The sequence below is a fragment of the Dromaius novaehollandiae genome, chromosome 19 (genome assembly GCF_036370855.1).
Source record: "Dromaius novaehollandiae isolate bDroNov1 chromosome 19, bDroNov1.hap1, whole genome shotgun sequence".
NCBI lineage: Eukaryota > Metazoa > Chordata > Aves > Casuariiformes > Dromaiidae > Dromaius > Dromaius novaehollandiae.
The window spans coordinates 1,068,494-1,096,174 of NC_088116.1; the positions used below are offsets into that span (position 1 = coordinate 1,068,494).

General features: G+C 44.4%; 1 protein-coding gene and 1 long non-coding RNA gene across 2 annotated transcripts in view; one reads left to right on the forward strand and one right to left on the reverse strand.

Moving 5' to 3' along the window:
• LOC112987693 (uncharacterized) overlaps positions 1-23,898 on the reverse strand; it is a 38,525-nt gene extending 14,627 nt beyond the window's left edge. The window contains exons 1-4 of the long non-coding RNA XR_010392240.1: positions 23,475-23,898; positions 22,434-22,532; positions 9,301-9,365; positions 1,700-1,978 (exon numbers count right to left, since the gene is read on the reverse strand). This is a non-coding gene — a long non-coding RNA (uncharacterized LOC112987693). The remainder of the gene's footprint in view (positions 1-1,699; positions 1,979-9,300; positions 9,366-22,433; positions 22,533-23,474) is intronic.
• Positions 23,899-23,927: 29 nt separating this feature from the next.
• Positions 23,928-27,408, forward strand: EXO5 (exonuclease 5). Its single transcript, XM_064523011.1, has 5 exons — positions 23,928-24,085; positions 24,297-24,487; positions 24,926-25,030; positions 25,551-25,723; positions 26,827-27,408. The coding sequence occupies exons 1-5, from the start codon at positions 23,988-23,990 to the stop codon at positions 27,292-27,294; spliced, it is 1,035 nt and encodes a 344-aa protein (XP_064379081.1). The 5' UTR covers positions 23,928-23,987; the 3' UTR covers positions 27,295-27,408.
• The last annotated feature ends 273 nt before the right edge of the window (positions 27,409-27,681 follow it).

The following is a 27,681-nucleotide window of genomic DNA, read 5'->3' on the forward strand; positions in this document are numbered from 1 at the left end:
GAGGATAATATATTTATTACTAAGAATCTACCTATCTCTATTGTACTAAGCATGCACATGGTGAATCTTAATCATTTTAACTTAGACACTCTATTATACATACCATGAAATTTAACAAGGTATGTCCTATATGGGGCTGTAACATTGCAGCTGTGTGGACTAATTAGATAACATTCATTATTGTTCATTCAATTTGCGTTTGCAGATGCAGAGAGCTGAGCGCTGACTGCTCTTGAGTCTCTGATTGATTGCTCCCACTTTGCATTCATTAGGAAGGTGGCCTCAGCACAGTAGTTTTACAACATGTGTTTGCTACCACTTAACTGGATGTGCCAGTCAAAAGCCTTGAACTGTGTCTCTTGATTAACAATATTTTGTAAATATGGTGCAGTCTATTCTAGCAGCATGACAGGCCTATTGTGGAGCCAGCGTTCTTGGAGAGCACCACTCACTGCAAAACCTTCCCCCCTCTCCGCACGCTGAGTGGAAAGAAATACAGTTGTGACAGTAAAGGCTGATGACAGCTAGCCAATACATCAGGTTCATAGGTGGCTGTGTCCATTGCTCATCTCCTCCAGTCAGACGTGAATTAAAGAGATAAATGGGCTTGTCAGAGAGTTTGACTTTGTCAGACAAATACCAAACCCATAAAACTAAGGCAAATGCGGTTCACACTGGCCTCTGCATTTTTCCCTAATGTCTCTTTGCAACTGTAGAGTGGTTTTTTTGTTTTGCTTTGTTCTGTTATTTTTATCTCCCTCTCCTTTCCTCTATGCCTAGCACTAGGCAGCTACTCTGTGGTGGATCAATTATTTAAGTGGTTCATGTTCTTTTCTGAGTTCGTGTAAGAGGTGCAGGAGGGGAGCTTGTCTGGTGAAACCCAGTCAATACCACCTGCATTTTTCCTTCTGCTCCCCTCCTCACCCTTCATGCTCCTTTTCCCTGTGCTCAGAAAACCCATGGAGCACGTGGTTGGGAATGAAAGCCCAGCAGGGCCAGGCTGGTGGTCTCGAAACTGGAGAGCTCTCAGCGGAGATCGCCCTCCCGCTGCGCTGCTGCCCAGGAAGCTTTTACAGCTCTGCATTTAAACCAGTCCTGCAGTGCAAGGTATGAATTTCAAAACAGCAACAATAAACATTGGACAAAGAGCACTGAATCTGTCATTGCCCTTCCACTTCTCTTTAAAAACATTTACTCCAGCTTCACTGACATTAATTTAGAGGATAAAAGAAACTGATACAGAAAAATTTTCTGGAGCCTAGGGGACTTAGGTACCTGGATATCTCCAGAGCAATTCAACTTCTTGCATTTAATCCAGCTCTGGCGATCTTCCAGCAGGGGGAATGAGGAGTCATTACAGCTCTGTCCCATTAATCAGGCAAGCAACTTATGCAAATGGTTCAACATTTTAAGGTGATGAATTTAGCAGACTGCTAAAGATGTGAGCTGGGATTTACTTGGCCTGCTTTAACAGTGAGTGGCACTCATTGTCCCTGCTCCTCTGGCAGCAAAAGGACAGAGGTGACCAGCACCCCAGGAGCTGGTGTCTCCTGCCCGCCTGGGACAGGAGCCATTGCCAAGTGACAGGTGAAAACGCACCAGCTCACAGATCTGTCTCAGCATAGCCCACTTCAAAAATGACAGTGAACCCCTAGCTTATTCTAAAACAACACATTGATTTTAAGGCTTTCTTACTCACAGACACTTGGGGTCCTAGATGGCTCTGGCCTCGAGACCTAGCGGGTCTCTCACTGCGTGCTTCTTGCCAGCCATCGGTCAGCCACAGCCGGCCCCGGGGCCCTGCGTGCTCTGCAGGGAACAACGCCGCTCTGACGGCTCTCGCAGGGACGCTGCCCAGGTGCTCTGCGTGCTGAGGACTCCCAGGTCTCAGTTTTTCAGCAGATCCAGTCGGCATTGCTGGCGGACACAAACCGTGCTCAGGAGACATGGGGATACAGGCTGGCTTCTGAAGAGTTATCTGTGCAGGAAACATATGTCAACGTTAACATCTTTCTGTTCTCTTTAACTGAGGGCTTTATCTGCATGGTGCATCAGCTGCAAATGCAAAGCCAGCTGAAAGAACTTCCATCGTCCCCCCTCGAAGAACTTCCCCCTTCCCTAGGTATGCTGTATCTCCCTTGTGGGACGTGCTAAATTGTACCACCAAAAAAATCAAAATTAAAAGTAACTCTTCAAAAAAAGGGGAGGGGGAATATTTTCAACCCATGTTATGTGAAAGCTCTGGTTTACATGCAGTTATTTTGGATGAACTAAAACAGAAGTGACAACAGGGATGGGGGGGCAGAACCTCCTGAACTAGCTTCAGCATCGAAGGCAATGCAGCGTAAAGCTGCCCCTTGAAGAAGCATTCTTGACAGTTGTCAACTAACACTGCAGATCACCATCAGAATGCAAACTCTGGAGCAATTATTACTGCGTGACAGCTCATCCAACCAAGGAGGCCCAGCACACACAGGTGCAATACAAAAGACTGCGAAACTTTCTTCCCCAAAGCACTGCAATCTTAGGAATAAAAAAGGGAGGAAGTCACAGCAAAGAGAGAGAAAACTATTTGCTCAGGGCAGGTTGGAAGACTAGAACCCAGATCTCCAAACAGTACAAACCAGATCAGCATCAGAGTAAATTTATCCACAGGACTCAGCTCCCTATAGACCTACTTTACTGCTAACTCTAAAATTTAATCCCTCTTTCAACCCAAGTATTAACTGTCTGCTTATTCAGTTACACTTCTCAACCCCCAGGGGCCTCATACTTCATTTTTCAAAACATTTCAAAACAAAACCTAGGAAATAGCTTTTCCTTGCAAAAATAAAATCTATACCAAGTAGGAGAGCTGTTTATCCTGCTCTCTGCAGTTTTGTCATTGCAGCTCTTGATGGCCAGGTTCGAGGCAATGCTACATGTGCCTGCCAGGCCCCATGTCACCTCACAATAGTTTTGTTAAGCTACTGGCTGGTTTCAAGCGAAGTTGACCAAGCATCTGTGAGCTGAAGTCTCATAGACACTGAGCTTGGTAAAAATAGACAGATGGGGAGAAGAGAGAAACCTTATTAGTGGCCTCAGTGGAGAATGTCTAAGCTAACCCCTTACTAGACATTAGAAAATCCACATGGGAGAAAGCCTTTGGAAGCTAGGCTTCACTTATTTTGCTGTTCACAACACTGCTTCTCTTTGGCCCCTTTCCTCTGCCTTCCCATCCCCAAGGCCAAGCGCAGCCAGCCCCATTTGATCAGGGTATTCATTTACGTCAGCGTGAGCAAACGCTTGCCAGGGCGAGAGCACTGCACAGTCACTCACAGCCACTTGGTGCCAGGAGCTACACACAACCAGGGCAGCAGAGATTTCGGTCCAGCCTTTCCTCATTTCTTCCTCAACCAAAAGGCCCATTCAACCTGTCGTACTGTCTCTAGGCAAGTGCATCGCATAAATCAGCTGCAAAGACTGCAGGAGAAAGCACCTTTACCCTAAAGAGGACTGACTTTGACCACCCTTTTCTCTCGAACTGCCTAATTAGGCAATTAGATCCTGAAAAAAGGCATCTGCTTACAGCACGCATTTCTTTTTCCCTGCTTTGTATCAGTCCATCTTAAAAAAAAAAAAAAAGAAACAAAACAAAAACCCACCAACTTCTATGCCATACAAACTGTGCTTTGCTTACTCCCTTAGACTGCTATAGCTGTTACTACTGTGTATTCAACACCCTCTTGGAAAGCCTGCACCCAATCTGGAGTGGAGCAAAGCCTCCGCGGTGCAGGTAAGAGTATTTACAGATCCTCCTGCAGGAATTCATGTTTTCCTATGAACAAATACGAGCCCTGTTTAAGAGATACTGGCATTTCCTCAACTAAATTAAAGTTATGAGTAAGTGTTTTACAATTCAGCAGGTAATGGATGCTTAAAATTTACAATTTTAAAGGAGAATATATTTCCTTATATTTAAGATTTTCGGGACATTAAGGTAGCAAGGCAAAGCCCTTCGAAATAAATTGAGAACTTAACTGATCAACAGACATGAACTGATTCGGGATCAGAGTCACATGTCCTGGATTAACCAGCAAGGCTTCCATTTTGAGACCATTTCTGGAAGACAGTTAAAAAAAAGAAAAGAAAAGAAAAGAAGGGAAAAAGAAATTTGCCCAAGTATTCTTCATTGCAATCAGCACACGGCTTATGAGACCAGGTTCTCAGTCTCACCCTCCTCTTCTCTGAGGTAGCCTTCCCGCACTCCACAGAATAGCAATATAAGGTAGAGACATTAAGGGGTTTAATATCCTCACCAGCACACACACTGACTGGGATGCACACACTCAGGTGGAGGAAAAGGACTGTCTGTCAAGAAAAAGAGGAAACTTAATTGGTAGGGGAAATCTCTCTACAGGCACATCCCATGTGACATTTTACAGCTGGCTTCCCAGTCAATGCAAGATCATGCCATTCCGTGCTGCACTGATTCGGGGGGAATTTTTTTCATCAAACTAAGTGTTGCTAGGCTGCTAACACAAGGCAGCTCCACTGCCATCGTGTTAGGCAGATGAACTGTCATTTCAGCATAAAACACTGTCACTTTTTTCCTTTTGCATATGCAATACTCACTGGATAGTTCAGGTCTATGCATAACATTTATTCGACAGTAATCGTTTCATTTCTGCAAAGGAAATATGTTCCGCTATTCCTGCAGCTGATGGGTTCTGGCATAAGTTGGAAGCTGAGGCTCCAAAAGGAGGGAGAATATGTTTACGGGATGAACCACAGCTGTTTGCAGTATTCTTCTGCCCCAGCAATTATTGTAATAGGAAGAATTCCTGGAGGGTTATTTGGCTTCTGCACAGCGTGGTGCTCTGCTCACAGTCACTAGTTAGGATATTAGACGAGTGAACCTCTGAAGACACTTCTGTTCTTGTAAAGCATTTTTTAAAAAGGAAGAGGGTTCAATTCTGCAGCCTGTTTGCGCACCAGAAAATACTTGCTCCCATGGGTAGTACAAGAAATGGCTGAAAAACTGGTACATTTACATAATCTGCATTATAGTAACACTGTTTATTAGCATTGTTGAATAGCCCCAAACCTCCCCCAAGGTATAAGAAGAGAGTACTACCCAACTGAAAAGATATACAGCAAGGTTAACACACACACACCCCCACACACACCCCAAGAGATAAGGTATATAGCTGACTGATATTTGACTGTAGATTTTTGGCTATGCGTGAGGAAAAAAAAAGTGCAACCTCTTGAACCTGATCATACTGCAATGTGATTTTTGTGCATGCCTTTTTTGCATTAAGTTGTACAGCAGTTTCTGGAGGCAGAATCTCAGGTCAGGCTTTCTTCAGTGGTGCAAGAGGGATTGTTTGCTCCATTGAAGAGTCCATTAAAAATTCAGCAGCATCCTGCAAATGTGTTGCTGCTCTGCCTCAGAAATAATCACTGTCAGGACAGTCCTCAGACAACATTGCTCACTAAATAAAAAACCCAAGATCCCCTGCTGAAGGGGAAAAGCTCCCCAGGGACTAGCAATATTTTAGCCTGCTTGTCATCCAAGGGTTTCAAAGTACTTCAGAAGCATTAATTAAACCCCATGACATGCCTATAAGATGGAGATTTAACGTTCACTTAGCAATGGATAGCACTGGGGTCTACAGCCTCAGGAAATCACTAGGAGAGCGAGGCTTTGGATCTAATGACTTCTAAAGCATTGTTTAGCACCAGTACAAAAGAGAAGAAAGTTCTTAAATGCACCAGAACAAGACACTATTGCTCTCGTGGCAACACAGTCACAAGAAAGAGGCTGAAGCCAGTCACCAAGGACACTTCAGGAAAAGGAGAGCCTAGGAGGGTTTGCTCCCTGAGCGGGGCCATGCTGTGCTACTGCTGTTCTGCGTGCCGTCCCTCTGCAGCTCAACGGTAGAGCAGATCCAGCAAACATGCCGAGCTTGGCAGCCTTCCCTGCTGCTCGGCCAAGTCTGAGAACACCAATATTCCCAGGTCTGTGCTGTTTTGATTAGTACTGGCAAATGTTCATGTCTTTCAATGAAAGCATCTTGCACAGCCATTGTGATTTGCTATAGGTAGCTTAATGAGAAAATGGGCAAATGCCACCCTGGATTTTACTTTCAAATCAGCTGCCCAAGTTATTAAATATTTAAATTCCTTATAACTTTAAAATATTATACTCATTTTTATTTTTAGAAATGGACACGCTTTTAATGCATAGGAAAGCTGCTAGCAGTTCTTCCCACCAACAGGGTTTTATTCACAAGTTTACGAGTATGTAACAATGGATATCCATTTGGGGGATTCATTTAATACATCTGGCTAAAGACAAAATCAAAGAGCAACTGAATGAAACATTCACAGAGTACAGCATTGGCCAGACTTGAGCTACTACCGAAATAAACAGCTGGGTGAAACCTCAGCCGAACAGCCCATTCGAAACCTGTGCTTGAGAGAGGGGGACGGAACTTGCTCTGTCCCAGGGATCAGCCGTAAGGGGCGATCGCTGCTCTCTAGGCCTCCGTATCCGCTCCAATTCAGAACTCGTGATGGTGAACCATTCATCTTATCCGCTGACTGCTGGATGGCCCATATGAAGTTTGTTAGCTTTCACATTTCAGTTAATAATCGTCCATCTCCATCATTTCTACTAATTAACATACTTGAGAAGTCAACCCCTATGCCCAGAAATCAAATGACACTTATTACCCAAGAGCTGCCCTTCCACCCGCCTCTAACATAGCTGAGGAATGCAGACAGGGCTTGTATTAGCACTAACTTTGTCAGGCAGCCCACAAGCTATGCCACTAGCTAGGGTATTCATCTTCAGTGAGAACTGGCTGTTTTACCAGTTAGCAGGGAATTTATTTTGCAAAAGCTTAGTCCGTTTGCACCGTGTGCAGAACATCTCTTCTCAACTACTCAAAGAATAAAAACCATTTCACAAATCTGGCAATACTAACGTCATGTTCTCAGGGTGCTTCTGATCTTCAAGGGAAGAAAGGGCATATTGCTAGTGGGTCAAATGCAAGGAGAAAACAGAAACTTCAGAAAGACTTATCCCCAAAATTTGACTTTAATCTCACTGTGCAATGGAAGAAAACAGATGCAAACAGTCATAAGCTTGTGATGATAAACTCCAGGTTACGGTCTGGATGTTCCTAAAAATTGTGATTAGTGCGTGTGATGTTCAAAGGAGCTTAAACTATCCAACAGGAATTAGATTACTTACTCTTCACATGACTTGAAAAACTAAGCCTTTATGATCACATTTAACACAAAAATAAAGCTAACCTCAAGTCCAAAGCCATTTTTGGACAAAGCCTCGACCCAGCTTTTGGCTAGGCTTCATCTCTCCAACAATACTGGTTGGGGTGGATTTGCAAACCGTATTCAAGATCAGAGCTTCACTGTTTTAGCATTCTTATTGCCAGTAATCACCTAGTAGCATTGCTGTCCATCAGAGCTGAATCATGCTGGAAACAAGTTGGGTAGTAACCAAAGTGTTGTAAAGATCAGCATGGACACTCAGACCCCCCTAAGTATTCAGTATTATTTCTAGTTGGAAGCAATGAGAATCAATGGCCTAAATGAAAGTTAAATGCCTTAATACTTCTGTAGACAAAGATGCAAGAGACCAGAGCACAAGTAAATAACATCTGCCAAATCATGTTTCAGAAAGTTGGCTAGAAGAAAAAAAAAAAAAAAAAAAAAAAAAAACCACACACACAACCCCTAACAAATATCCTGTTATTCACAAAGGAAAAAACAGACTAACAGTTTGTTATCACCAAATACTGTTTCTCGCATACAGAAATGCCATCTTTTATCTAGGTATTTAGACAAGAACAGAAGTTCAGCAATTTTTGTCAGTGCCATTAGTCTCTCTGGAGAGAATATTAAAATGCTGCTACTGACAGGACATCAATAACAGGGGAGATAAATTCTTCTGAAGCACTAATTTTCTCAGCATTGTGAAATCTAACTTATGCATCATCACTATACATCAGTGAAGGAATAATGTGAGCAGGCACTGTAAACACCACGTTACAAATAAAACAATATATTTCAAGTGGAATCTTTTTCTGAAGGAGATTTACATTTGGTAACAGGGACTGGGTTTCAACAGTTTCCAGTAATAACATTGCAGCCTGATACAATCTCATTGCTGCTGTTATCTGACTTTTTCACAAAAAGCTCTGCAATGAACACAAATGAAAATAAGGGCCAGATTTACTACTGGTATAAATCAGCACAGCCCTAGGAATCCAGCAACGCAGTAATCAAAGGAAAAGGAAAAAAAGGAGCAAATAGAGAAAGTTTGTAAGAGACCACCATGTATGCTTTACAGTAATAACTGACACTTTTCTAGGTAATTTAGTTATTACAGTTACATGCAAACTCACCTTAGCTTGAACTGAATGCAATACCATGTGAAAAGGTAATTTTCTCTGCATTTCCAATGTGGGCTTGAATTTGATCTCTAAGCTGGATGCCCCAATCATTTGGACTCTGTGAATATTTAATTTCTACATAATTGCTTCAGTGGCAAGCAGATTTTTCTTACTGCATTTCCTTCACTCTGTAATGAGGTTGAAGAAGGAAAAAGGACCTCCTAGATCACTGAGTCTTTATTCCTGCAAGTGGAGGACACAGTCTCCTTGTCAGGATAATATAGGTGCATTTTTGGCTCTCTAACAAGGACTGTGTAAGAGACTGAGTAACTCTTATCTTCTTTCCCATGTGTTTATTTTATCTAGGCCATTACTAGAACCGGGCAAATACTGCAAACAATTATGCACAAATGTTCCTTTGATTTTTTTAATTAATTAGTCTCGACCATTTTCTCGCTCCTTTTATGTTCATTTCCTGTGACTTTATTCTAACAGATCTGTTTACTATCAGAATATTCACTGAGGCAGCAAATTGTACATGATTATCAGAGATTATTCACTGAGAGTAAAGTGATAAATTAATTATTAATTATCATTATTAGCATTGTTGTCCTGTCGCCTAGAGCCCTCACTGAAATCTGGACCCTACTGCACTAGGTACTGTATAAGCAAATAGGAAGAGACAGTTCTTCCTCCCAAAGGGCTTTCAGCCTAAATAGATGTCAGAGAAGGTGGGGGGAAGAAGGACGCAGAGAAGCAGCATGACTCGTTCAACCTCACATCCAGCCCTCCATGGCAGGGCCGTGGACAGGGCTGTCCTCCAACCGGCCTCGCTGGGCATCTGCGCAGGAAACCTCAGGGCACGATTTCTCCTCACTTTCATTTGTGCACTTACAGTTTCCCTGGGGAGGGCCCAACTTCCACAGACAGACTACTTCTCTCTTCACCCATCTGTGCATCCTTTGAACAGAAACATATATAGAGAGAGGGGATTAGCGATCACAGAAGACAGTTCCCGAGGGCTGGCTGCTCACGAGCTCCGGGCACCCACCCCACCAGCGACCAGCTTTGACTACAGCACGTGCACACTTGGCTTCTGTGCTGCGCGGCCATCCGAGCCCCCACCCTTGCAAACACCTCTGCAGCCTGTCTCGTACCTTCACGAGCAATAGCTACCCCAACGGCTCGGCTGCCTTCCATATCAGCTGGTCATTCCCATATTCACCACACCCTCTACAAAACCTGCGCAAGCAGTAAGGGACGGCCGCATCTTTGTGACTGCCCAACAGAGCCTTTACAATTGAGTTGCTGATGGCACTTCACATGAACCATAAAATCAGATTGTTGCATTTGTGAGAACAGAAGTAGACCCAAAGGACATAAATTTACCACTATCTAGCACTTCTTGGGGAAGTTCCAGAAGGGAATCCATACACCTCATATCCAACACCCTGTGAATAAAACACAGCTGAATTTCTGGAAAGACAGACCTCCAGACCTGGGTTCAAGAGCACTGCAATGTTTATCACATCCCTTTGTGACCAGCTCCAGTGAAAAGCCATTACCATTGCTGTGTCCTATTATTATGCTGGTTTGAGTATTTCAAGACTATTCAGGCTCAGATAAAATTTTAAGTGCCTAAATGCACATGAAATTAAAGTGTGGTCCCTCCAGGTTCCAGCTGTATTCGGTAGAGAAGAGCATTTCCCCAAGAATGTGAGATGTTGGGAAGGACAGTTAAATTTTCACAGGTTTGGTTCCGTGGCAACTTACACCACTGAGAACTATCCCCCGAAAGAAGGGAGACGATATATAACACACAATTAGGCATCTGGGGAAGTACTGACAGGATGAAACACAGCACAGCCACATTGTCTCCTTTCTTGAGAAATGCTGCATTAGCCATTAATTTTATTTAAGTGTCTTGCAATATGGTGTTGTATAACTAAATTGAATCGGTCCACGGAAAAATGCCCTAAAAACAAAGCGACCAGGATATGGAGCATGTGGGGCCATTCAAAAAATCAGTCCATATTCCTCTAGTAAAGATGTTTTGCCAGACAGGTTTAGATGCTTCATTTAGACTGGCAGGAGGAGACCAGATACAGACAGGAATGGGGGAACATATTCTCCAACTTATTGTCTCTTTCTCTGGGGAAGACCTGTTAGTAGCCCCTGGTAAAAATAATTTCCTTCATAAATGTCTATAAATGGCCAAGTAGCAGACATTTCCACTGCAGTTTTGTGATACGAGCCTTGATTAACACACTCATTACAAATTCGTAATAAGCTCTCCGGTGAGGTTTGTTCTGCCCTTCAGGCCCACTGTAATCGCCTCAGAAGCTAAGGATTTAATTCCCATTAAAAAAATACCTTGTAGCCTAGAGCTACACCGAGGGCGTAAGTCAGACATATGAAATGCTGCCATTTATTTCAGATCATCTGTGCTGTAAATGTGCTGGTATATTTGAGCAGACCAATCATGTAACTGCTGCAGCCCTTACTGCAAAAGGGAAGTCAGCCTTCAACGGGGTAGCGATGGCCAGAGCCAGCAGACCTGAGCAGAGCCTCTGCGGGAGCACGATGCTCATGGACACACGGGTTTTCCTCACGAGGAGCAACACTGAGAAAGGTACTGCTCATCCACAGTATTTTTTTAATCATGATAGTACTGATTAATAGTAATAATGATACTTCTGTCTATTAATAGCATAATACAAACATAAAAGGCCCCATTAATTTTCCACTGTAAAGAGGTTTAAGAAATAAATATCCTTTTCCACAAAGTCTGCTGTCCTTTACTTAAAGTAAAAGGTGGATAAAATAAGTTACCAGAGAAACACATGAAAAGGATGAGACAATATAACGAAGGAAAGTTTTTATTCTCCTTTGAATCAACTCAGTGGTTTAGCTCTTCCCCCACAGTCTAGATGCCTGGAGCAGGAGATCATTTCTAGCTCACTCATGGTCTTGCTGAATAGACAAGACATTAATTTTAACCTTTCTGGGCAAAAACTTCTCATATGTGCAGTTCCTGCTGAGGTTGACATAAATTCCATGCAGGACAAGCTTGCATATTTTAGGTGGCCTGAGTTTTACTATCACTATCTGCAAATGTAACAAATTACACTTTCCCACTCCCTGGGGGTAAGTAGTAGGAATGAAATAATGCATCTGTGCAGCACATACCTATATTCAGAGTACAGCCACTTAAGCTATATACATCCTTTGCTAACACTTTTTTTGTCTTTTTTTGTGCTAATGCTACTCTTCAAATAGAAGTGAGACTAAGTATCTGCTCCTTTGCTGCAACCCTCAAATGTTTTGTTTCTGTGCTGCAGAACCATCTTCTGGTTTTGCGCAAGACATAGCACCTGAAGGCAGGCATCTTAAATAGGTGCATGTTTGGGCTAGGACACTATTGCAAAGCTTGTTGGATTCTGCACTGAAAAGACGTCAGGAAGTTTCTTCGGTTATGGCATCAGCTGGGTTGGAAGAACGCTTCCTCATCACCAGAGAGCACAACCGTCCCTTATTCAATGCTTCTAAAATGGCAAAACCAAAACAACCCCTCTCAATACCGCTGCTGTGCACACTGCTTGCAGCTCCCCAGATTCACCGGTGACTGCTTCCTCTCTTCGGCATTTCCTGATCTCCGGCTTAGAGCTTTGTCTGAGCCTTGTCTCACATATCCCAGTCAGGACCCGAAAAGCAGATGCTGAAGCTGCTGGGGAGAAGGTAGGAAAGGAACAAAACACCCACAGGGGAACAGTTTTCCCACACGTACGCAGGCTGCAGTTTGTAAAATGTGATCAGGATGATATATAACTGTGGGGGGGGGGGGGGAGCACTGTAAAATACTTTGAGGCAGGAAAATGAATGATGTCTCTGTCAACTATTTAAAAGCAATCCAGTAATGTGAACAATCAGAAGTGAAGAAAAATCAATACACTTCTCACAGTGCAGAAACAGAAAACAAGCTGGATTTTACTCCTGCAAAATCCATGCAAACAAAAACCAACAGATTAATTCTGCTTGTCAGTAAATGTGGCCATTTCTTCAAAAACAGAACCACATGTAGTAAAACACTCTGTAGATACAATGCCGTAATTATTGATGGCAGTTATAACATCCCCACTGGTTTCAGTAGTATTCCAGTGGTACAGGATCACCTCTTTACACTGTAATTACATAAAATTGTGTTTTATTTCCCATCATATTTAATTTATTAAATAAAAGATGCACTAGAAGAGCCTCAAGTAAAACAAGCATGGGGAGGACAGAACATGCCAAATTCAGCCCAGCCTCTGCTTTTCTGCTCCATTTTCGCAAGTGCAGGAGAGCAAAGAAAAGCAATACTATTCCTATTAGGGAAAAGGGACAAGCAGAGGAACGACTGCAGTGTCCCAGAATGGCCATTTCTATACTCCAAACTTCAGGTAACAGCGGGGAAGTTCCAGCAGGAGGTGAAGGGAGGAAACACTGGTAGCAACGGAGGTGGTGTGTGCTGGGGGTCTTCACAGAAAAAGGTGGTTTGAAACCGCAAGGTGGGGGGGGGTGTATTATGGGGTGGGAGGGGGAATCAAAGGGGAGATGGATTAGTGGGCAGAGCACAATATAGCAGCACAATTTATCATGCTGTCCAGCACTTTACTACAGAGCTACACAATTTATCTCACAGACCTCAGCACTACGTGTGCACAGAGGACAGATCTATTAGCTTTCCTTCCCAAACTTCACTTTCCTATAGGACATAGGAAACATAGCTAGAAACATCAGGGAAAGTAGAGACCGTGGAACTGGCTCTAAGATGATGGGAACTGCCAGACTTTTAGTCGGCCCTCGAACCTTGGCCAAACCTTTGTTTGTCATTATTGGAAGTACATGATTATTCAATGATTTTCCCTCTGTATCTTCCAATGGCAGACAGAGTGGCTAGCTCCATCTAGACGGGGACAGCACTGCTTTTGGTTCCTCTAGCACTCTAAATATCACCATAATTAGCCAGCCTTGAAAACAGAAGTCAAGAGATCTGGACTTTTAACCATCCCGGCTGCAGCCTAGCTTGGACCCCCAACCTAGAGAGTGCAAATGTCAGGTCAAGTCCTTTAAAAAGGACAGGCAGCCTCCATAAACAACTCAGTCGCTCTATTTCTCTTTCAGTAATCCAGCACGAATTTACATGCACGAAGACTGGAGGCTTCTTGTCCCCTGCAGTTATCCCTGTCTAGTGCGTTATCTGTATTCTGACTTTATGCAAAGCTATTGCAGCTACGTGACCTCCTTCTCCATCCTGGGGCTGCCTCTACTCTTGTTAATGTGATGGAAGTTCCCACTTCAATATCCATCTTCAGAAGAAAAGTACAGCTCCAAGGAATGAGGCTTTCCTAAGATTTTCCAGCCCTCTGCGGTAGTGCTGCATTAGCAGAGATTTGGCTGAGAACTCCCTTCCTTCCATAACAGTTTGTTGCTTCTGTACGTCTTTTTCCTAGAATACCAACAGAGTTGTGACCACATGGTAGGTAGAGATCAGCAACCGATCCAAGATACAGGGGACAGGCTCAGTGCTGGCACAGCACAGCCACAGAATCCCCAGAACGGAAGCTCTTCTCTGATGAGGTTATTTAATGTATGCAGTGACAACGAGGAACAGGCCTCACCGAAGGTAAAGAAAAAACCAAGGGGAGAACGAGGACCATTAAAGGAACCAACCAAGGAGCAAGACTACACCTGCCAAAGGAAATAACTGATCAATAGTCCCGTTCCTTCCCAAGGAGCAGGATCAGTGCTGCTGACAGATAAACCATTTCTCCCCTCAGCTGCCTTCCTCTGCTTTTTCTGCATCTCAGGTGGGGCCAAGGCTTCTTCAAGAGAGCTGCAGGTAAACCTGACAGCTTGAACAGCGTGCAGACAGCCCAGCTCATCTGCTGTACCAGCACCTCTCTGATCAGAGTACTGTCCTGTTCTCCAGAATCTCAGGTTTCATTAACAATAAATAAGTCACTAGCTGCTAAAGTGGCAGATGAAAACTCCCCCAAAAGGCCCATTTTGTCTTGAAGTCGCACTACAAATTCATGCAGGGCACCTAGATGCAGGAAGCATCTTGCTACACGCAAAGCACGGCTCTCACCATGCTTTTAAGTGGAAAACTATGAAGCAGCGAGAATCCTCACCACGGAGAGTCCCTGATTTTTGCAGAAAATACATTCCCTAAATCTGTTCTTGTGATGTGACTACTTTCTCCACCATCACCCTTCCCTTTTGCTGAGCTGCTTATGGGATTAACCTCTAGATCAAACTCTTCAGAAAAATCAAAGTTCATTCAAATCTGTCACCAATCTTTTTCCAAACTGCAGGGGGAAAAAAAGCTCCACAAAACTTCAAAGAGTGCTTCTCAGTTAATAGGCAGCATTTTTCTGACTGCAGCCAATGAAGACAAATGCAAAGGGAGAAGACTCTGGAAGGCTGTTTTTCAGAAAAAGGATGCAGGCGTTACACTCATGAGTCCAGAAGCAGCACTGCCAAATTTTCCTACAGTAGTTCAGGACGGTATTGCCTCCAGCAGCCCACACAGTCCCTCTGCTAGAGATTAACATCTCCAGCACACAGCCAGAGGGACCTCCTAAACCTCCTGGTTTACACCAAGGCTCCAGATCTTCCCTGACAGAAACTGGATGAAGGCACACAGCCCTATTTGCCTCGCTGCAAACGGAAGTAACCTCTGCAGAAAGTGGAAACAGCTTTAATTCCTCCAGCAATACCCAACACAGCAAAAACTGAGGCCCTGCTGTGTTCACATACGTAACATAGAAAATGGTACACGGACCCAAGCTAAGCTATCCAACCCACTCTTCCAAAGTACTATGCCTAGTACTGATTTCCAAATATTTTTGCTCCTCTGTCTATCTGAACATCTCAGATCCTCATCTGATTGAGCCCAAAGCTAGGGCATTTAGAGAGACTGATTTACACTGAGTGTGAATTCAAGGAATGAATTTTAGTCACATTTATGTATTTTAAAATCTTGCTGAATGGAAATATAACCAGGTTTTTGTTGCTTTTGTTTTTAAAGGAGGCTTATTCTAAACTGCCCCAGGCACAAGAGCCTGTTTCAGGCTTGTTTCTCAATAGTGTCTCCAACCTCTGGTTACATCCAGAAATCCTACTACAAAATGGAATCAGAATGTCCCTGGTGTAAAAAGATCAGCTAGATCCAGGATTCTGTCCCTAAGGATTTCTTTTCAGGCTCAGTGAATACTTACAGCTCCTGCTGATTACCCATGGAGCGATGGGTTCTTGGCATTTTTTAGGTAAGAACCTAAAAACATCCAAGCTGAACACTGAAAAATGGAAGCATCCATATTTCAAGGCTACTTTGGACATTCAGCCACAGACAATTTTACTCAGGTATTACTCAGTACTACCAATGGCTGGAAGAGGTCTTCTGCTGATTAAAACCAGCACGGTACTCTCGTGGTAAAACTGACTCTACTTACATTAGCTAGCCCACGATTTGAATATTTTAACAGTCACTATACAGGAAGGGAGATTTACAGGCCTTGAAGGGAGTCAGTAACGCTCCTTTCCTACTCCATGGATCCGTCTCCACCAGCTGTACATCCATTTGCTTCAACAACTGGCAGATGCGTCCTGAAATCCAAGTCATTATTACCAACCTCTGTGTTGCTGCAAATACGATAGACTGATTCCCTGGTACCAACGCAAAACAAGGAATAACAACAACGTGAGCCCTGCTCGAGTGACCTGCAACTCGCTCAAGAGACTGGGGACTCAAGCACAGCAGCTTGATTCTTAAAGAACTCCATGATATATGGTGATTTATTGTCTATATTTATGGTGATTTATTGTCTAAATCTCAAATACATAGCAAGGAAAGATTTTGAGCAAACCTAATTTGTTTCTTCTAATTATGACAAGAATTCTTTGAAACTGTAGGATTTAGTAAAGTTGTAAAGGAAGCTTTATTAACCCTATGAAAACAAAAATGCCTTTTTTAGCTTGTTGCAAAGCATGCTGTTGATGTTAATGCTCTGCTCATATTAGAAAAAGTTTAAATTTTGGAGAAGTTGCTCTTACTGTGTTTAAGTTTTGAGGTCTACTTGCAGAATCTCCAAAGCTGCAAACAAAGATTTACCCATTTTAGCCAAGCATGCGAGCTCTAAGCTCCTGCGACTAAAATGATTTATTTTTATTTCATTTTCAGGATCTACATGCCGTGGCATGCTAGGTTTTTATTTTTCAGGTACGAGACACTGGCGCATGGGCCAATGCAGAAAGTCGTTCTGTGACAAGGCAATGCTGCCACTCCGTGGCTCCTGGGCAAACGACCACAGCCAGCCACCACCTGCAATTCAGAGCCTTTGCTTTTTATATTGCTTGCTTTCAAATAAAATAAAGCATTTAATCCTCATCCCCAATATATCAGTCTTACCTTCAGCATAGATCAACTCAACTTGAAAGATCCTTTCATCCTCTTTTAGGTAAGTTAGATTTGGGCCCTACGTGTTAACTGGATGGGCAATTATGAAACAAAATGAATGTTCATCCTAAAGGATCTACACAGGAAGAAGCATGATAGTTCTTTTGGCCAGAGATGCCAACGGATTCAGTATACTGTTCATTCAAGGCATATGCACTCAGTTCACCGAACAGCAGCTTCCTTTTTATTAGTACTAAGAAAAATTAGAAAGAAGACTGCACTGGTCAACAGTAAACCTAAAGGACAGTATCAAAGAGATAAGAAATTCTCTGCCACTGGGAGGTTTTCACTCAAGCCAGTCTTTCCCACCGCTGCCTCCAAAAACAACAAGGAAAAACTTAAATTCAGATTCGGGACACTGGGTTTAATGCAGGAAAAAAAATCTCTGCCCACTGTTCCAGGAAAGAATAGATTACTTCTCAGAACAATTGCTCTGGGCCTTTAAAAATCTACTGCCCTTCACCCAAGGCAACATTCCCACAAATGGATGCAACATCCAAACGGATGGTCCCACTGACAGCGATAACAGATTTGCTCTCATTCACTTTTTGCTCAGTAGATGCCTCTTTCCAAGGCAGACTGCCTGAACTAGTTCAGAGGCTCAAAGTCCGTGACACATCCTTCACAACCACTACAATGAAACATGTATTTTTGTTTTCATTATTTCAGCTTGGGTTTGGGGATTTTTGGAGATTTCCTTCAAGCAACATGAAATGAAAACTTGCTTGCATTGAAAAGATATGGACAAAGTCAGATAACCCTTGCTATTTGCCAGGAGTTACAATGGGCATCCTGGATTATACAGCAATACTCAGCATGGACAGAGACAAAGCAGCATCAAACACCAAAAAATTTGATACAGAGAGTACAAGTTTCAGTATCTTTTGGCAAGTGTTTTGGATTTCCCTTCCTCATTCTCCCCTTTCTTTTTATAGCTCAGCTTCTTCCCTGTCTCCTATCCTCAAGCACCCAAGTAGCAAAACGAGATTAGAGAGAAGACATCTAACCAAACAGCCTCTCCTGCCTTCCAAAATAAACTCAAAAGCTCTTAAGAGTAGCTCTGACTACATTGTTTTAAGGTAGCACGTGCTAACGGATAAACCACAGCAGTGCTGCTCGCTGAGCCTGCATGCCTGGCACTGCTGCCCGCAGATCTCCAGCACGCGCAGCGCGGGCTGCACTGCCATCAGTGCACTGAGAGCTTCATGTTCTCCATCCAGCCCCGACCCAAATCGTGGCTAACGTTTTCAGAACTTCGAGGCTGGACTTCCAAAGGCTTTTAGGTACATAGGGGTAGATACAAGTACCGCCAGCCCCCCCTCCTTTTTTAAGCAGTTGTGGTGAGGTGTCCGAATACCTTTGGAAGCCTGCTGCAAGCCCTAAGTCTCACTTTCAAAAGTGACCTGGGAATGTCAGAGCTCGACCACAGCTGCCTCTCAGCCAAAACAGACTCCTGAGCATTAAGGCATTTTCGATAACAGGGGTCAAGTCCTGAAAGTGCTTTTGCAAATGCTACACATTGTCACCCGCTGCAGGGAGGAGAGCAGGAATTACTCCTTCACTTCTCTCTTCTGCAAGAGCACAGGCAAGAAATATGCATCAAAAGCATGGTCACCTTGGTGACAGGGAAACAACAGGCGTTTTCCTATAAAACACTGGTTTTGGTCATAACTTGTGCAACAAATGAAGCAGCTGCATCAGAAAAACCTTTTCAGTTATTCATCTGGAAGAAATAGTCCAAAGTGGTGTTTTTAAACCACCAGGCAACAATAGGATCTTGCTTGGAAATTTCAGATAAGAAACCATTCCCTGAGGGCTGGCAGCGCCATGAAGAGTCTAGACCTGATTCAGATTTAAAATAAATCAAACATGTCTTTCGGCTATTGACACTGGCAGAAAGTGCTATAACATGTCCACACACATGCAATTTCCAAACCCACTTTGTTCTTTGATGTCACATCTCTCCACATATCCCCATCTTAATGGCATTCTGAATCAGCAGAGACAGCAAAAATGGCAACATCATTTCTAGGAATAGAGCCAAACTCATTAAATTAATAAAGTAATGTAAATGGTATAATGACTGCTTTTTCTGCATATGGCACCAAACTCCGTAACAATTCGTCAATACCTATAAAACTGCCCTGCTTAGCACATGTAAAGATGCAGTGTTACCATAATGGAAACCTCAGCTCAATTATTAAAGGTAAAAAATTCTACAGCTAAGCATCGTTGCCGGCCGCTCTTGTTACCCAGCAATGTAATAATGAGGAAGCTACTATTATCTCTTTCCCTTGTGTTGCTTAAACTATTAATTGTATCATCGTTTCTAATTTTATAGGAGCTTTCTGCGGAAAGGAACCCTGTCTTCTACCTAGAAAATACAATGCACATGAAAAACACTATTTAAGTAAAACAACTGACGCATGGCAAGAGAGACATCAAATTACCACTTTAAATGTTGCTTATGCAAATACATCAGGAAGCACTACGAACTGTAGTCACTTTTGCATATGTCTTGTTATCTTGAACTTTTGGAGCTATATCAATTTACACGAGATGCTAATTCATCTATGGAGTTCAGACATATTTTTAAGATGTTCTCCAATAGTTTCCACTAGCCTTTGTGTTTTCTGCTGAAGCTCTGTGGATATAGGCTCTATTTCATCCAACTGCTCAAATATGCTGTTACCTGAAAGATCTGTGCACACAACTATATAATTTGCATCTCAGACAAAAGCATCTAACCCACGAGTTGAGTTAACCTGTCCCCACTAACTTATCTTCTGACAAGATGGGACCCAAAGCATGCAGTCTACATCTTAAAATGTTTCTCCGAAGACAACACAAGACAACTTGTAGATTACTGCCCTGCAAGAGGCAGAATAGGACCCTTTGTAACCGAGAAAGGGGCAATGCTCATTTTTTAAGGGTGAGAATAAACCCCCCAAGACATTATTCAAATACAAGAGTGTTTTATCAAGTTAAAAATAAATAAATAAAAGCAGAAGATGCTTTCATTTCTGTATTACCACCGCCACCTTCTGCCCAGAAGAGGAACCCTTTGAGTTTCAAAAGTTCCAAGGAATAAAATTGGAAACTGATGAGTTTTGGTTTTTCCCCTTCTTCCCCAGTCACTTTGGAATACAGCCACCGCTGAAATTAAACATTGGAAAATTTATATTTTCAGCAGCTCAATAGCTTATTGAGTCGTGTGTTTGAAACACCTACATGTGCCAAAAACTTCTGATTTTACAAAGAAAGTAAAACAGCATCACTATGCTTTCCATAAATTCATACACCTTCTGAGATGTCATTTCATGGATGTGAGAAATAAGCATCCATTATTATCAAAAAAATGTAATGGAAGTATAACTCTGGCTATAAAGATCAAAACTTCTTGTTAAACAAATTCACAGGACCATAATTTGAACAGGGATAGTTATTTTTCTTATCTGTGTCATCCCAAGTCTTTTCCCAGAGAAAGGTTCCAAGTGATTTTGAGTTCCATTAAACTAACTGCATAGCAATGCATTATACTAATTCATGTCTTTAGTGCCCTGCAGGTTATTTTGAAACGCACACCTCATTCTCAAAATACTTGACTTTATCCAGTAACATGTACAAATGACTGCTATAAAGATCAGCCATAGTTGTTTCGTATTATATCAAGAGTTCACAGAAATAAAATAAATCCATAACTGGATTTTCCTGTCCCTAGTTCCAAATTTAAATAGTAAGGCCAAGCATGCTTGCTATTAGCAGCAACCTTAATTGCTTCTTAAGCCAAACAAACCATCAATCAGAGCTGGATCTGAACCAGCGACCTAGAAGGGATGCCTTGATTTCATTGTTCATTCTACATTCCAACTGTGGCTGGAAAATTACTTGATAAATTACATTTAGGAGGTTTTAATGACTAAAATTCGACATGATTATCTAGTACACATAGACTTTCATTAAAAAGGAAGACAAGGCCTTATCAGCTTCCCTAATAGATGTACTGCACCCTTCTGCCAAATCTGGTAAGATAATATGAAACAGCTTTAAAATATCTAACATTTAATTGTCATTAGAGTGAAACTCATTCACACACTGATGATGACAAAGTTGAGCGCGTCATAAACAAAGCACACGCTACAAATCACATCAGACAAACACGCTGAATGCTCAGATCAGACTAATGTAGACATCTGTCTTCACTTAGGGAAGCAATTACAGCATGAACTGAGATGGTACCGACGCAGTTTACATGCCAGCGTGGGAGTGTGTTGATCAGTGGAACTGGGCTGTTCAAACTTACTTTGGAAGACCTGAGGGGAGTGGATTGCCAAGTAATCCAATTTTTCTGCAGACTGAAGAATTTAAAATTTCTCAGCAGAACTGAATTACATGAGTTCTGGTGAAGAAGCATCAGAATAAGTTCTGATGCTCTGAGTAGGAGACCCAAGAGGCAGCAAAGCCTTTCCCTGCACTAAAACAAAGTGCGTCTGCCTCCCTTGCTTCTGGGACCCTACTCGAGAGATGAGATCCCAGAGAGACAGATTGTACTGCTTCCTTGGAAATGTACAAAACGGGGAAGACGACTGTGATGGAGAATAGCCGTTCACTGATGCTTATGCTGAATGCATGAGACTTGAAACAGGTCTGTATTTATTCTTCGCTCTCCGCGGACAATCAGGAAGTTAGCATCTTAGAAGCCTAACCAGAGATAAGCAACTTACTGCTTCGCACACACTACTACCTAGTAGTAATGAGAAGACAGTCCCAGAAGCTGACACTCGAGATGAGAGCTGCGTGGTCAGCTTTGGGCCTGCCACAGAAAGAACGCTCTTCTTCTCCTGAGACCCCAGAACAATGAAGCGGTACCCCATCGCAAAGAGAAGCCTGGGAGCGAGCTGTGTGAACAGTGATCTCTGCACAGCTGTCCAAACAGGCATCTAAAGCACAAAAGTCGTGTAGTGCCTTTCTGCATTTCACCTAAGCACAAATCTAAGCACACATGCACTGAAAGTAAATAGCATGTTGTTATACCGCTATTGCATTCAGCTGAAACCACGTGGCTCTGCCATTCCGCATCCAGCCTATAAACATACTCTACAAGAGCCAGGTATATCTGGAAGCCGGAGCTATTTCAGTGTGGTTGGCAGTGTGCTTAACAGCAAGCAACATAACAAACCAGGCTCTCCATTCTTCCAGCACACTCTAAATTGAATTAATTTAAATTTAAACACAATCTTCACTTTTCTGTAGCTTTACAAAGAGAAGTGGTCTAAGACTATCTCTTATGGATGTGTTTGTACTTCACTAATTTGTTTAATTCTGAGAAAATGAATACCTGGGGAAACCCCGTCTGCTAGAAGAAAACCCTGTTATTCTTTTTGCGTTCTGCTGGTGTGAAACTTTAAGTATTCTCATTCACACTGAACATTTGCTGGCTGCTGCTATTCCTAACCTCAGAAATTGTCACAGAGCAGAACTGTGACAGTATACACCACCAGGCAAACACTGCATAAAATCTTGCGTACCTGGATCGACGCATCTTTTATAGAAGGGAAGGCATGCCTCAAGCCTGCAAATTAAGAGGGAACATCATATGCTGGAATTTCTTGCTCTTCCAGACGTACCTACAGATCAAAACCAACAGAGAGTAACACAGCTCATCCTTACACATAACCCACCTACTCATGACTTCCTATTTCCCACTGTCCCTCCTGCAAATAGAAAGGATGAGGAAAGATAAGAGGCTGTAGGAACAGGGCCCTTAAACGTCAGGATCCCCAAAATCTGTGAAAGACTAAATGCAAAACTTCCTTGGGCAAGAGAATATATACCACAGAAGTGTTTTAAACGTCCTTTTCTGAACTTTTTCCAATAGAAAGGTAAAGTATCTGGAGGACAAAGTGCATTGCAATGATATCACATCAGATCACCTGCTGAGAACAGTCAGAATCTTCCTTCCCCTATTTAAAAGCACTGAACATAATATTGCCACGCTCTGCTTCAATCTGAGAGCGAAGGAAAACCTTCCTCCAGGTGCCTGCCAGGGAAAGAGGCATCTAAGAGCTTTTGTAGGCAGCCTCTCACACTGCTGTGCATGACCCCAGGACGATTCCCTCTGCCAAGCTCCTCCAGGGAAGTGGATTTAAGTAACCAGAAGGCTTTTAAAAAAGTGGTTTGCACAGGAGAAGTCTGCACAGTGTCCGGATAAAGGCACCATCCCTCCTCGCGCCGTGTCGGCTTGCCCTGACGGACCTGAGCTCCCCGGCTCCCCTCGGCTCGTGGTACCTGTTCTGGGCGCTGCTGCGGGCAGCGATCGGTGGGCACAGAGGGGGCAGTTAGCTGGGAAAACTGCAGCAAAACTCATATGAAGATTAACTGGAAATTAAAGGTACTAAGTATTAAATAAATAACATTGAGTCCTTGTGGCACTTCATTTCCACTCCCAGCTGCAACTTTGCAGCTGCAACCAAGGACTTCTGCAGGAGCCCACACAAAGCACATGCTTCACCCAAACCTCTCCTAAGGAGGGAAAGCTATTAGAGGGGAAAGCACGTCTCCTCACTTACCGCGCTCCGGCTGCAGCGAGGAGCGGCCTTGGAGCGCATGGACAGGAGCGTGTCCCATGCCGCTGGCGGGGCGGACGTGTGGCTGGGACCGACACAAGCCTGGAGTGCGTCCCACGCCGCCACCGAGGGCCCTGCGCGTCTGAAGCTAGGGAAGGCTCACGGCACTGCGCTCCAGCGTCAACGACACCAACAAAAGCACCTGCCCCAGGGGCAAGCGGGACTCGCGTTTCCCTCAGACGCTTCTGGAAAGCGGCGTGCGGAGCCCACGGGGGAGCCTGGGGCTCGCACCGCCCGCGCCGGGCCCTGACCTCGATCTTCCTCGGGCGGGGAAGAGCAGGGGAGACCCCAGGGCAGCCCGCCCCCCGCCACCGTGGCTTCCCCTGCGGTGGTGGCAGGAGCGGCGCCCTGAGGGGGGACAGCCCGGAGGCGGGCCCGGCCCGGCCCGGCCCCCGGCGAGGCGGGCAGCAGCCTCGGCCCAGCCCCCAGGCCGCGGCGAGGCGGGAAGGCGGCGCCATGGCGGGCGCGGAGGGGCCGGGCGAGGCCGCCTCGGGCTTCTCCGACCTCAGCGACTCGGAGCTGCTGCAGCTGGAGGAGCCGGAGCCGGAGCCGGGGTGAGCGCCGCGGGGGCGGGCGGGGCGGTGTAGGCCTCCCCTCAGGGCCCTTCCCGCGCTCCCCCGGCCGCGGCCTCCCCTCAGGGCCCTTCCCGCGCTCCCCCGGCCGCGGCCTCCCCTCAGGGCCCTTCCCGCGCTCCCCCGGCCGCGGCCTCCCCTCAGGGCCCTTCCCGCGCTCCCCCGGCCGCGCTGAGCGGCCCCGTGTCCGCAGGGGCGGCGGGAGCCCGAGGACGGCGCGGGACCCGGACCCCGACCCGGCCCCGGCCCCGCTGCGCGTGACGGAGCTGGCGGCGCAGAGCTGGTGCGAGCTGCAGGCGGCCCTGGGCAGGCGGCGGCCGGTGCCCCCCGCGCCCGGCCGGGCCGCGCTGCTCCGCGCCGGGACCCACCTGCACCTGGCCCGCGGTAAGGGCCTCCCCGCCCGCCCGCCCCCCGCGCGTGCTCTGGGGGAAAAGACCGCGTTTTGCCTGAACCGGGGGGCGGAAGCCTCGCAGGAGAGGGAGCTGCTCCCCTGCCTCTCCCCGGGCCGGGATCCCTCCCCGCTGCCAGAGCAGCTTCTACCGCCGGCTGCAGCTCCCTGGTCCCCCGTGCCGGCTCAGGCCCAGCTGCCAGGGTGGTCGTCAGACCCGGGGCAGAGCACCAGCGCGGTGAGGTGTTGTCCGCTCGCGGACCCGCAGCAGCCGGCTGGAGTCCGGAGGGCCCACAGCAGCTCACACCCGCCCTGGGTCCGTGATCCCCTCGTTTGAGCCGAGTTTCAGGGATGGCCCTTCACTAGCAGAGCCCACTGCACGGCTACAGACGCTGCTGTGGCCAGAGACACCTGAATGACACTTCTGTGCTCAGAGCTAGAAGTCCATGACATCGTGGACGTACCTACAAGCAGCAGAGAAGATGCTTGGGCAGTCAGAGTCCTCAATCTGCTCACCATGATTCCTGTCCTCCAAGCGGGTAAGCAACTGGCCAAAAGCCGTTTTGCGTTCCCAGCCCTGCTTTTGTGCAGCTTGTTAGCAAGAGCTTTGTGGTCTGCTCCCAGCTCTGCAGCTTGCGCTTCAAGGAGCTTGTTAAGACTGAATTTTTCAAATGCATTTCCCTGTTTGAGGACCCACTTGTCATTCAGCCAAGAGAAATTTAAGCTAGTCAGACTAGCTTTCTGTTCTGCTTCAAAAGTAAGCACCTGTGAAACTAGGAAAGTTCATAGTAATGAGATGATCACCTTCTGGGAAAGGCCACTAGGCATTTCCAGCAGTCTTTACTACTCTTTACATGACAGCATAAAATAGTAACCTTTATAAAAGGAGCATGAAAAGTCTGACAACTACACTGTGTCCTAAAATAGGCATGCAAAGCCAGAACTTTGCATTGAGTGCAAGTGTGGTATCACAGCAATTGTTCACAATACTGTACAAGTTTGCAGCACAAGGTCCTTCAAAGCCAACATTTCTCACATGTACATGCAACTGTCTCTTAGGTGACTGTGTGCGGGAGCTTCCTGTGTTTGGATTAATAGAAGGAGTTTTTCTGACTGGAGTTATTGATGAACTGTGCTATAACATCAAGGGAGAGCTGGAACTGAATGAACTAAAGACTCGGAGCAGACCAGTAATGCCTTCTGAAGCACAGAGAAGGAGAGATCACTTCCAGGTAGGAAAAGTTAGTCAAGCCTTTAGGCAGTTGCATGCGCAAAGAAAATTTCTTAATCTAGTAAGTAAACTAGTAATACTAGGAAATAAATGCAGTAATGACTATTTTTGTCCTCTTATGCCTAGATTCATATTTGATTAGATTGTGGTCCATAAGGAAAAGCAGCACAGCTTCAAAGTGCAATTCATGACCTGTATGTCTGTCTATAGACAGAGCCTAGAAAAATCAGGATCCTGAATTGAGCATCTCAGGTTCAAAGTTATATGGAGTAAGACTGAGCTTGTAAAATTTTGATTACACAGCATATCATAATTGCAGCTACTTCTGGAATAAATGCTGGTAATTATCTTAAACATTCTAGGGCTGAGTTGAAGAAGGTTCTTCAGTTAAAACCAGAAGAACTTCCCATCTGGAAAAATATAACCCCAAACTAGAGATCAGACTGAGTTTAAAGATCTCTTGGGAAAAGGATCTGCAGTATTAGATTTTTACATTTCACCTGAAGAGCAAGACTTCCAGCTTTGTGCTCCCAAGCACATCATTTAAGGATTTCAATCTCAGCTAAACAAGTGAACAACTTAGCTCAATTACTCTCCCCTAAATCCACTGGAACCTGTGTAAGTGGTTGTTTCCACAACACCTGCAATTTATTTAAACTACAAGAGTGAAGCAATCCTTGCAGTGAGGTCTGCTTTGAGAAGTTTTGAAAAATGGTCTGGAAAAATTGTTTCCCCTCCCACTAGATCTTAGAGTCCAAGATTCTTTTCAAATTCCAACTGGAATTTGAAGACTTAATTCCAAATCTGTCCAGTTCTATAAAAGATTTTACACCTTAGAAATGACATACCTGAACTGCTTGTTTATCTTGAACCGTTGATACTGTCTCAGTATATAACTTTGTAAAGCTTAACTTTTAAAAAGCTCAAGATTGATACTTCTTGTATGATATGAACTGTGCAAAATTCTTGATGGCACAATGTCGTGTGTTTTGCAAAGACAACCAAAAATCACTTATAACCAACAGCTTCATTGCACTGAAGTCTTAATCCACCCTGTCATCCCAGATTGTTTCATCTTTTGCATATGTATTCCCCCCCATCCAGGTCTGTTTGTACAAGTATATTTTTGATGCCATGGTGCAAGGTTGTCTAAAACCAGATATCTTCACTAGTCACGTCAGCCTGAGTCCAGAGCAACTCCTGGGATCTGAAGTCAAGCAACATGCTCAGAAAGCGGGATTCACAGTATCTACCTTTGGTGATCTTTTGGAGCTACTGTGTCTAAATCTGACCTTTTCAGATATTCCCCACATTGACTGTCTGAAAATCAACTATAACCACCAAGAGAGTAATATACTGCTTGGGACTGACATAGTGCTGTATGAAGAAAAGAAGGTCAGAGAAAAAGCTCAATACTATCTTGCTTACTGGAAAGGACAGCGGGAGGCACAAGGAGTGGATATTGAGGAAGCTTGGAAGTGCCAGTTTTGTGACTACTCGGAGATATGTGACTGGAGGAGGACAAGGGCAGAGATGCCTCTCCAGAGAAGTGGACCAAAGAAAACTAAGTGAAAGTCATCACAGCTTCTTGGAAGGATACAGAGGTTTCCACCTTGTGACTGTTGTGCTTTGGCAGGTTAACAAGGTTTCAAATAAACCACTCAGAGCTGAGTGAATCAGTCCGTAGCTCCACAGAGTACAAATTCATTCAGTCTGGCATTTTTAATGCAACATTTTAAAAGTCTTAAAATACATCGTGATTTGGTACATGGGCATAACTTAAGCACAGGTTGGGGAGCAGGATCTCCTAACTCAGACCCTGAATTTGTGCAAGTTGCTTCATATCTTTCTCCAGCTATACAGGAAAAAAGTGACTTCTAGTATAGTCATAAGGTAGATATTAATGTTTATAAGCTGATTTGAACACAAAAATAAGTGATTTATTCCTGTTCACTGCAA